The following is an 11076-nucleotide window of genomic DNA, read 5'->3' on the forward strand; positions in this document are numbered from 1 at the left end:
CTCTGTGGACTATAGGAGGCAGACAACATGGTCGAGGGCAAGGCCATGGTGGGAAGAGAGAAGGAGAGGAGAGGCAGTGTCAGACGGATGTGGGAGGCAATGGCTAGGGTGGGCTAGATGAAAGGCCACACGGATAAAATCCTAGGTACTTATTGCACGGAGAGAGAGAGAGAGAGAGTCAAGGTGACAAAGAATCATTGTGTTACTTTCCGACTATGCATGCACTACACACACTACTAGGAAAAGGCCTACTAATGGCGCACTGGTTTGCCTACTAATGGCGCATTACCAGTGCGCCATTAATAGCACGCCACTAGTATATCTTACTAATGGCGCATCACAGGTGCACCATTAGTATCTGATATACTAATGACGCACCAACTAGTGCGCCATTAGTATGTAACAGCATGCGCCATTAGTGTGCCTCCCGGGGGGCCATACGTAAGCATGGCTTTGTCATACTAATGGCGCATTCTCTGTTGATGCGCCATTAGTATCCTTTGGCATACTAATGGTGCACCTGGTGGTGATGCGCCATTAGTATGAATATTTGGTTTTTTTTCCTTTTTTGATTTTTTCGCAGGTTACAAAATATATTATTAGACAGAATATAAAATATATTATTAGACAGAATATAGACAGCAGCACACAGCAACATCAGATTCATCGAATACAATAGAAGATTAGTCTCCGAATACAATTCATCATATTAGTCTCCGAATTCAAAAGACCGAACAAAGATAAAACATTACAAGTCTCAAGACCGCGAGTATCGAGTTTGTCGGAAGTAATACTAATCCTAACAAGTCCTACTAATCATCATCATACAACTTCTACTCGTTATTCATAACAAGTCATACGATCATCATCTTGATAGTCTTCGAACCAACCCTACTTAATTGTTCATCAGCACATGATCATCAGTATTAGACAGAACCTAAATACCCTATTTAAGCTAAAATAGCATAAAACAATATAGACCCTGACTCTCCATTATGGAGAATGGAGAACATCCTGTCTCCAAATCTTGCGCTTCGCTTCCTTTTGCTTCCAAGAAGCTCCTTACGACTGTCCATACATTTTTTTCATCCTTTGATTTTCATGTCTCCACTTCTTTTAGAAATCTCGAATGGACAGTTGAGATTCGTAGGACGACCTGGCTGTATGTTCAAAATATTAACACTACCTTTCAGATACATCATATGAGGCACACAATTCTCTGGGATTATCTGTTGAAAAACATAGTAATAACTTCATAGTTAGCAATGATGTACTAGTTTTAGAAGTATGCAAAAGATGCACGGATGTCGTAATAGTAAAAATCTTACCAGGGTATCTCCATGGTAGTTACCGTAGTTGAACACATGCACTAGTGGCACGTATTTACTATAATCTTGAGGAGTTTGTTTGTGGATAATGTAATTTTCAATGTCAGTACAAAATCCGACCAGATGATTTTTCTCCTTGTAAGTTGTTAATTCGGAGCCATCGGTGTAGTGGGTTTTTTCTACCATCTCCCGCACATTCTTTGAACAATAAAAATAAGCTGTCAATGGAAATAAGCTGTCAACTATTTTGAAATAAACAATATAAATTAGCTAATAACTATGTTTGAGAAACTCACATAGCGGTAGAACTGGAGGCGTATCAACAAGGACCCAAATGTCCATATTGTCTTGGTTGATGTCAGGATTACCAAGATCCATGGTGATAAGCATACCCTCATCAAAACCATACATCTTGCAAAATGCTTCCCAATTTTTGCAACCAAAATGGGTTACGCTCTCAGAATTATATAGATTTACTTCAAAGTCCACATCGTGATGAGTCCTTAGGTGAATTTTCTTTGTTTCGGAAATTTCATGGTCTTCAAAATCCATCCTCTCCAAGACATAGCGTCTTGCATGGCATGGGATAAGCTATACTCGAATTGTAAAAGATGAAAATTACACGTTGAAATAGTTGAAGTCATGCTTAATTATGAAAATAACACTTGTCGTCGTTGTGTACCATTTCAACTTCGAAGGTCTCCTCAAGCTTAATGCTGAAGCGCCGATCATCGTCCAGGTGAGGCATGTCGCACAGACCTCGATTGTCGTGACACCAGTCGCACTCCGCCGGGAGACTTTCGTCGTCCGATGATGATGACATATATCCTGGGACAGCTCCCAGAATTGCTTGCCGCCCGAACCACCGGCCTCATCGTTGTGGGCCATGTTTCGCTCTAAATAGGAAAAAATTTTGGTCAAAAAGTTGGTTATTGTCAAGGAACAAGATCATGGTCTCATCATTTAGGTTTTGTCGACACCGAGGCACCCTAAAAGCCTAAGCTTTCATCATTTAGGGTTTGTCGACGCCGAGGCACCCTAAAAGCCTAAGCGTACATCATTTAGGTTCTCATCGACACCGAGGCATCCGGGGCAGCCAAGTTAAGTTTTCATCATTTAGGGTTTATCGATGCCGAGGCACCCTAGGTTGGGCCTAATCACTTGGCACTAATCACTTGGCTCTATTGCCACCTATCGTTTAATACAGCAAGAATAAAGGGGCAGTTGATCCTACTTAATTAAGTACTAAGATACTCCGGCCCATGCATTAGTAGCAAGTACCTCATATGTCCGATTTTTAGCAAAGTCATGCTAAAATTCATGGAAAATTTCAGCATGACCTTTGCTGAAAATAGGACATATGGAGTACCCGAATTTGCTGGAACGGAAGTTAATCGACATTCCGGCAAACTCAAGGGCCTCTCGGGGTACCTGCAAAATCATCACGACACGAAGGGCCTCTCAAGGGCCTCAAGCAGCAGCGGCGTCTCCCAGGACCCCATTTTTTGCTAAATTTCTTTGAGCAACAATCAGAGCAGAAAATTCAGCATATTTCTATACAACAACACTGTAAAGATGAAGAACAGTTCTACAACAGCCCATTTATATACAATAGCATCTTTGGTCATACCAATTTCTGAAACAATTCAAATCTGAACTGTATCTTTGGTCATACAAATCTCTGAAACTATACAAATCTGAAATATATATTTGGTCATACAAATTTATGGAACTAATCAAATCTGAACTGTATCTTTGGTCATACAAATCTCTGAAAATTTTCTAAATCTGTGGTCATACAAATTTATGGAACTAATCAAATTATGGATTCAGAAGTTGGACTTCAAAAATCTTTCATGCAAATTACTCCCAAAGTCCACTAGCAAATCCAAGATCTAATCCTGTTACACACATCATAACAATTTAAGATAATTAGGATAAGGATAGTAGGAAATGAAAAAGAAAGAGCTCAAAAAAAATCACAACAGAAAAATAATAAAAACCTAGTCCTAGAAGAAAATAAATCCTAAAAGAAAAGAAATCCTAAAATCTGGAGCAAGTCCTAGCAGTAGTAGTCCAAATAAAAGGTAACAATGATATTGCAGGAATAGACCTTCCTAAAATAGGAATGATAATCTACTGTCAATAACCATTGAATAAAACAGATTTACCAACAAAATCTAAAAGGACACCTGCCTATCAGATTCAAACAGTTTATCATTTTCTAAAGCCATAAGCACAACAATCATGATCAGAACTAACACTACTTCAGACAAATAACCAATTAAGCGCCAAAAAAGCAAATAAACACTAATCAGCAGGCACTCTCCTACTACAGCTAACCAAATAATCAGTACTAATACAGCTAACAATGGCATAGCATGGTTAATAAGGCCACCGGTTTACCTACCAGCATCCTTTGAAGCAAGGACAAGGACCCAAATAATCAGTACTAATACATAGGACAGTAGTTCGACAATTCTATCAAGAAATCATAACAGAGCACTAATTCCTTAGTCATCCTCCAGGAACACTACTGAACAATTTATAAGGACCAAAAACAATATGCAGGAGCACCAATTTGTATGACCAAATGGTAGCTACATGTATGGAAATCTTAACAACATGTGATTTGCACGCAGCTATCTATAATGGCCATTACTTATATCTCTATCTGAGAAACCTTAGGAACCCTATGGTTAATTGAAGATAAGCATGGCAGGAATTGAAGGTATGGCAGCAAACTGACAACAAGAAGCAGCAGCCGCGTGACGGCGGCGGCGGCAACGCACGAGCACGTGGGGCCCGGCGTCCGCGCACGAGCGCGCGGGAAAGGCGGCCGCAAGAAGCAGCAGCAGCGGCACGACGGGGCGGCGGCGGCGAGCTCCTGCTCCTAACCCTAGGTCGCCGCCCCGTGGGGGCATGGGGATGAGCGGGGGAGAGAGGGAGGGAGGGACAGAGACTAACCATCGTCGATGAGCAGCAGCCGCGCAGGGAGGCTCGCGCCACCGTCGAGGCGCGCGTCCGTCGAGCAGATACCTCCACAGACGGTGAGGCCGCGGTGGCCGGAGGTGGAAGAAGGCGCATACGGCAAGGAGGAGTCGGGCGAGGGTCGGGGCGGCAGGGGTGGGGGCGCGGGGGCGCGGGGGCGGCGGGGGTGGAGTCCGGTGAGGGTCGGGGACGGCGAAGGAGGCGAGGGGGGCGGCGAGGGGGACGGCGAACACGGCCGGGGGGCAGCGGGTGAGATCGATGAGGCAGGGGAGAGATTAGAGAGATTGGGGATTTAGTGTGGGGGAAGCTTTATAATGGCGCACCACAAGGAAATGCGCCATTAGTAACCCTGCAGGTGGTGCGCCATTAGTAGTTTTGCAAAAAAAAGAATAAGAAAAAAATTACAGTAATGGCGCACTCTCTGCCTGATGCGCCATTAGTATGTATGGAAAAATGGAAAAAAAATTAATACTAGTGGCGCACCCTGTTTCTGGTGCGCCATTAGTGTCTTCCACACTAATGGCGCATCACCGACAGGTGCGCCATTAGTATATAGTAGTGGCGCACTACTTCCCTGGTGCGCCATTAGTATCAATCCTATCTATAGCCCTTTTCCTAGTAGTGACACATGATATTTCTCAACCTCCAAGAGCAACAAGATCCACCAAGGAAAGAAGGAGAATCAACTTTTTCTTTGGTGGAAGTATAGATCAGGCACTTCTTTTTCACTCCTCAAAAGAGCAACAATTTCAGTGGAGGGGAAGGGCGTTCGCAAAGAAAATTGAGTTATAATCAATGAAGGAGAGCGAATGGAGTCATCACCTTTTTTTGTATGGAGCAAAATCACATGGTAACACTCCATGTTATTATAATTGATTACATATGATATTATCTTAATTCATAGCAAACAAGTTTGGATCGATTCAATAATATCGTTCTTCCAACATCATAATCTCAATGTTGTTTTAGGGCTATCGTTACACTTGACGATATCCTAAAATCCAGAAAACATGAGCACCAACAACACTTGACCTAGTCTTAGAGGCGAGACTAGAAACCTTTATTTTATCTATTTATCATTCACACGTGCATATGAGTTTTCACTAAATCACATATTCGAGGATTATACGTAGTAGTTATAGTATGAAATATAAATTCTTAATTATAAATATGAAAATATAATAATATAATATTATTCCCTTTAGGGCATATTTTCGACAACCTCCAATGCAATACGAGAAGGCCTCAGTCATCCTCACCATCGGCCGCGACCTCAGCCTCTCGCGGCGTGAGCACTGAGTTTTGATGTCCCGAGCAGTCCGTCGACCGGCCTCCTGAAGAGAGGCCTCTTACACGCGGCATTTCTCCAACAGGACCTCGACATCCAAACTACGGCCGAGAGCACTCTCCAAGCACTGCTGGAGTTCGCCCCCCTTGGTTCGACCTTGTTGCAATTGTGCACGGGGGCCCTCGATTATAGCACGGTTCCTGTCCAGCACATCACCAACGACCTGTAGCAGGGCCTGGCAGGACCACGCTCCATTGTCAGAGATTCTGCACAATAGAGATGCAACTGGTTGAGTGGCCAAATGGGCGATTGAACTCCCTCCCTTGGATATCAAGTTTGAGGCAAAGAAAGCTATCAACTCCCAAGCAATAGTAGATTTCCTCGCCGAGTGGATCGAACATCAACTGCCGACTCAAGTTCACTCTAAGCACTGGACCATGTTCTTTGACGGATCCAAGATGTTGAATGGTTCTGGTGCTGGAGTAGTTCTGGTATCCCCCCGAGGAGACAGTCTCAGATACGTCCTCCAGATTCACTTTGATTCGTCCAACAATGAAGCATAATATGAAGCACTCCTATATGGGTTGCGCATGGCTATCTCACTCGGCGTCCGTCGCCTCATGGTCTATGGCGACTCAGATTTGATAGTTAATCAAGTGATGAAGGAGTGGGACGTCAGAAGCCCAGCCATGACTGGTTACTGCAACGCGGTGAGAAAGCTTGAGAAGAAGTTTGAGGGGTTAGAACTCCACCACATACCCCGACTGAAAAATCAAGCAGCCGACGATTTGGCAAAGATAGGTTCCAAGAGAGAAGCCATTCCCAGCAATGTATTTTTGGAGCATATTCACTCGCCGACAGTTCAGGAAGATCCTTTTACTGAAGAGCCCCCGCAACCTAAGAGCGCCACAGATCTGACTAAAGTCGAGGTCCCAGCCGTGGTCGACCTGATCATGGAGGTCCTAGCCATTACTCCCGACTGGACGGTGCCCTACATTGCGTACATCCTCAGGAAATAACTCCCAAAGGATGAAGAAGAGGCTCGACAGATCGTCCATCGATCCAAGGCCTTTACTGTCATAAGAGGGCAACTGTTCAGGGATAGCGTGACTGGAGTCGGTCAGAAATGCATAACACCAGAAGAAGGTCGAATGATCCTCAATGACATCCACTCGGGGACCTGTGGTCATCATGCGTCCTCTCGGGCCATCGTGGCTAAAGCATACCGAGCTGGATTCTATTGGCCACGAGCAAATGAAATGGCGAAAGATATAGTCGATAGATATGAAGGCTGCCAGTTTTACTCCGACATGTCTCACAAGCCAGCGTCAGCCCTGAAGACCATCCCCCTCATCTGGCCCTTTGCTGTTTGGGGACTGGATATGGTTGGACCACTGAGAACTGGCAGGAGCGGTTTCACTCATGTGCTCGTTGCAGTCGACAAGTTTACCAAATGGATCGAAGCTAAACCTATCAAGAACCTTGATGCTAGCACCGTTGTCAGTTTTATCAGAGAATTGACATTCAGATATGGAGTCCCACACAGCATCATCACGGACAACGGATCGAACTTCGATTCCGATGAGTTTAGAGCTTTCTGCGCCTCTCAGGGCACTCGAGTCGACTATGCTTCTGTCGCTCACCCGCAGTCGAATGGACAAGCAGAAAGAGCCAATGGCCTAATTCTCAAAGGACTGAAGCCCCGACTGATGCGTGATCTCAAACACGCAGCAGGCGCTTGGGTTGATGAACTTCCGTCAGTTCTGTGGGGATTAAGGACAACTCCTAATCGGTCGACCGGACGAACTCCTTTCTTCTTAGTCTATGGAGCCGAAGCTGTTCTGCCAAGTGACCTGCTCCACAATGCACCCTGAGTTGAGCTCTTCTCCGAAGAGGAAGCAGAGCAGGCCCGACAAGATTTATTCGATCTCTTAGAGGAGGAAAGAGAGATGGCCTTGATCCGCTCGACCATTTACTAGCAAGACTTGCGTCGATTCCACGCCAGAAATGTGAGGGGCCGAGCCTTTCAAGAAGGAGACCTGGTTCTTCGAGTGGATCAACAGAAACCACACAAGCTTGCCCCGACTTGGGAGGGCCCCTTCATCATCACCAAAGTTCTCCACAACGGAGCATACCATCTTTACAGTATTGAGCATCAAAAAGACGAGCCACGGGCTTGGAACGCGGAGCTGCTCCGCCCCTTTTATACTTAAGCACTCGTTCGAATAAAATGTAATAAGAAACACCTTTGTAATTTGTTTATCAAAGACAAGAGCTTATGGGCCTATCATTCGATTGTTGTGTTCTTATTTACTTCTGAAATCCCCCAGTGGGTGGGCTTAGTCGCGAATCCGTTTCGCCTACGTTCGAAAGAAAATCCTACCGAGTGGAGAGCAATCCTCCCACTCGGGGGCTTAGCTGCAGTCTAGGACTCGCCTAAGTTCTCTCACTAGGAGACTTAGCTGCAGTCCAGTACTCGCCTAAGTTTGAAAAAATCCTACCGAGTGGAGAGCAATCCTCCCACTCGGGGGCTTAGCTGCAGTCCAGGACTCGCCTAAGTTCTCCCACTAGGAGACTTAGCTGCAGCCTAGTACTCGCCTAAGTTTGAAAAAATCCTACCGAGTGGAGAGCAATCCTCCCACTCGGGGGCTTAGCTGCAGTCTAGGACTCGCCTAAGATCTCTCACTAGGAGACTTAGCTGCAGTCCAGGACTCGCCTAAGATCTCTCACTAGGAGACTTAGCTGCAGTCCAGTACTCGCCTAAGTTTGAAAAAAAATCGTACCGAGTGGAGAGCAACCCTCCCATTCGGAGGCCTAGCTGCGGTCCGGCACTCGCCTAAGTTCTCTCACTAGGAGACTTAGCTGCAGTCTAGTACTCGCCTAAGTTTGAAAAAATCCTACCGAGTGGAGAGCAACCCTCCCACTCGGGGGCTTAGCTGCGGTTCAACACTCGCCTAAGTTCTCTCACTAGGAGATTTAGCTGTAGTCTAGTACTCGCCTAAGTTTGAAAAAATCCTACCGAGTGGAGAGCAACCCTCCCACTCGGGGGCTTAGCTGCAGTCCAACACTCGCCTAAGTTCTCTCACTTAGAGACTTAGCTGCAGTCCAGTACTCGCCTAAGTTTGAAAAAATCCTACCGAGTGGAGAGCAACCCTCCCACTCGGGGGCTTAGATGTGGTCCGGCACTCGCCTAAGTTCTCTCACTAGGAGACTTAGCTGCAGTCCAGTACTCGCCTATGTTTGAAAAAATCCTACCGAGTGGAGATCAATCCTCCCACTCGGGAGTCTTAGCTGTAGTCCAGGACTCGCCTAAGTCCGAAACATATCCATATCCGCAAGGACGACGAGGTGCAGGTCGACTGCAACCTTCTCCTTCGGAGCTACATCACAAGTACAACGTCCGCTCCATCCCTATCCGCAAGGACGACGAGGTGCAGGTCGACTGCAACCTTCTCCTTCGGAGCTACGGCACAAGTACAACGTCCGCTCCATCCCTATCCGCGAGGACGACGAGGTGCGGGTCGACTGCAACCTTCTCCTTCGGAGCTACGGCACAAGTACAACGTCCGCTCCATCCCTATCTGCGAGGACGACGAAGCGCGGGTCGACTGGAGCTGCCCCCTCAGAGCTGCGTCTCCAGCACAAAGACTATTCCAAGCAATGAGCAAAGTCGATTCAAAGGCAAACGCAAGCACATTCAGAGATAAACCAAATTCAGATAAATCCTAAAAGTTCCAAGCAGCAAATCAAAAGTATTCAGGCATCAAGCCCGAAGGAGTTCAACGGTTACATCAATCACTCGGCATTCCGAGGCAAATTTAAAGCAGATTCAAGTTTCATAAGTTTATTCACTCAGCCGGAGGAGGGCTGGCAGGCTCCACGAATGAGTCCAGGTCGATCCCATCAGGGATCCGAGTGGTGGCAGCAATGAAAGTCTCCATGAAGGACTGGAAGTCATGCTTTTTGGTGTTGGCGACTTTCATCGCAGCCAGCTTGTCTTCACGAGCCTCCTTGCAATGGACTCGGACCAAGGACAGCGCCATGTCAGCACCACACCGGGCGGAGGATTTCTTCCATTCTTGCACCCGGTCAGGGATCTCGTTCAGTCGGGTCATCAGGGATTCCAGGTCATTCTGAAGCGTCGCCCCCGGCCAAAGCGATGAGTCGATTCGGGAGACTACCTCCTTCAGGCGCGTGAGGTAGCTTGTGGCACTGGCGATACGGGACTCCAGTCGGAGCATGTTCATTGCAGTTTCGTCGCAGACTGGAGAAGCGATAGGGTCCAGACCCATCTTGATCCTTCCAGTTTCCTCGTCGAAGTCTTGACAGAATTCCGCAGCAAAAAATTAGTCAGTCGACCGAGCAAGATCCGATCGCAAGCATCAACACAGTCGGATTAAAAGAAATACCTTCCAGCGTGAGATAAAGCTTCTTGGCAAGAGTCCTCAGATAAGCTTCCATGTCATTGCTCTTGCGGATCGCAGACTCCAGCTTTTCATTCAGGACGACCTTGTCCTTCTTCAGACTGGTCACTTCGCGGTTAGCTTCATTAAGACAAGATTTCAGTTTGGTGACCTCTCCTTCCAGCGTTCCGATTGAAGCAAGCTTCTGGTCTGCGAGAGGAGTTTTATCTTGGGCTGCTTTTTGCGCGGCGGCGAGGTCCGAGTCCTTCTTCTCCAGAGCCAACTTCATTTTCTCTGCAAAAGAAACAATCGAATCAAAGAAGAAATCAAAGAAATATATTGAAAGCCAGTCGACATTCAGTTACCTTCCATACCAGCGGCTTCGTCCTGAGCTTTCTTCAGATTCTACTGGGCTAATTCCAAGTCGAGGTTGAGTTGCCTCTGCTTCTCCTCAAGTTCAGCAAACTTAGAAATAAGAGTACAAGACTTCTACAGAAGGCAAAAGACGGATCCGTCGATAAGATCAAAGGTTGTTTACTTCCGAGTGAATAAAATTTAAAGAAGTTCGCTTAGACCCCAGCCGACTGCACATAGTTGACTGCGGTCTCATGGGCTACACCCAGCGGGTGCACTTGGCGTGCCCCCGCTGACCAAAAAAAGCTGTTCAGACCCCAGTCGACTGCCAGCAGTCGACTGCGGTCTCGGGGACTACACCCAGTGGGTGCACTTGGCGTGCCCCCACCGGTTCAGATCCCACTCGCCCAGACCGAGTGGAAGAACGAAACTACTCGACCGGTCTGCCTGAGTCGAGTGTAAGGAGTAAAAAAGAAAGGAAAGAAGAACTCAGACCCCAGTCGACTGCCAGCAGTCGACCGCGGTCTCGGGGACTACACCAAGTGGGTGCACTTAGCGTGCCCCCACCGGTTCTGACCCCACTCGCCCAGACCGAGTAGAAGAGCGAAACTACTAAAATCAACAAAACACCCAGTGGGTGCTCTAATTCGACGCAAACAACAGGAGATTGTGTAGAAGAAGATTTTTCGAGTAACAGTTCCTCATAGAGCAA

At 46.7% G+C, this 11076-nt stretch overlaps 1 protein-coding gene across 1 annotated transcript; it reads right to left on the reverse strand.

Annotated features, from left to right (window-relative positions):
- Positions 1-9455: 9455 nt before the first annotated feature.
- On the reverse strand, positions 9456-10299 carry LOC147992213 (uncharacterized). Its single transcript, XM_087539995.1, has 2 exons — positions 10019-10299; positions 9456-9942 (listed from the first exon to the last, which is right to left on the reverse strand). Exons 1-2 carry the CDS (start codon positions 10297-10299, stop codon positions 9456-9458), a joined length of 768 nt encoding a protein of 255 aa, XP_087396121.1.
- Positions 10300-11076: the final 777 nt, after the last annotated feature.

The sequence above is a fragment of the Triticum urartu genome, chromosome 1A (assembly GCF_056163025.1).
Source record: "Triticum urartu cultivar PI428250 chromosome 1A, HENAU_Tu73, whole genome shotgun sequence".
NCBI lineage: Eukaryota > Viridiplantae > Streptophyta > Magnoliopsida > Poales > Poaceae > Triticum > Triticum urartu.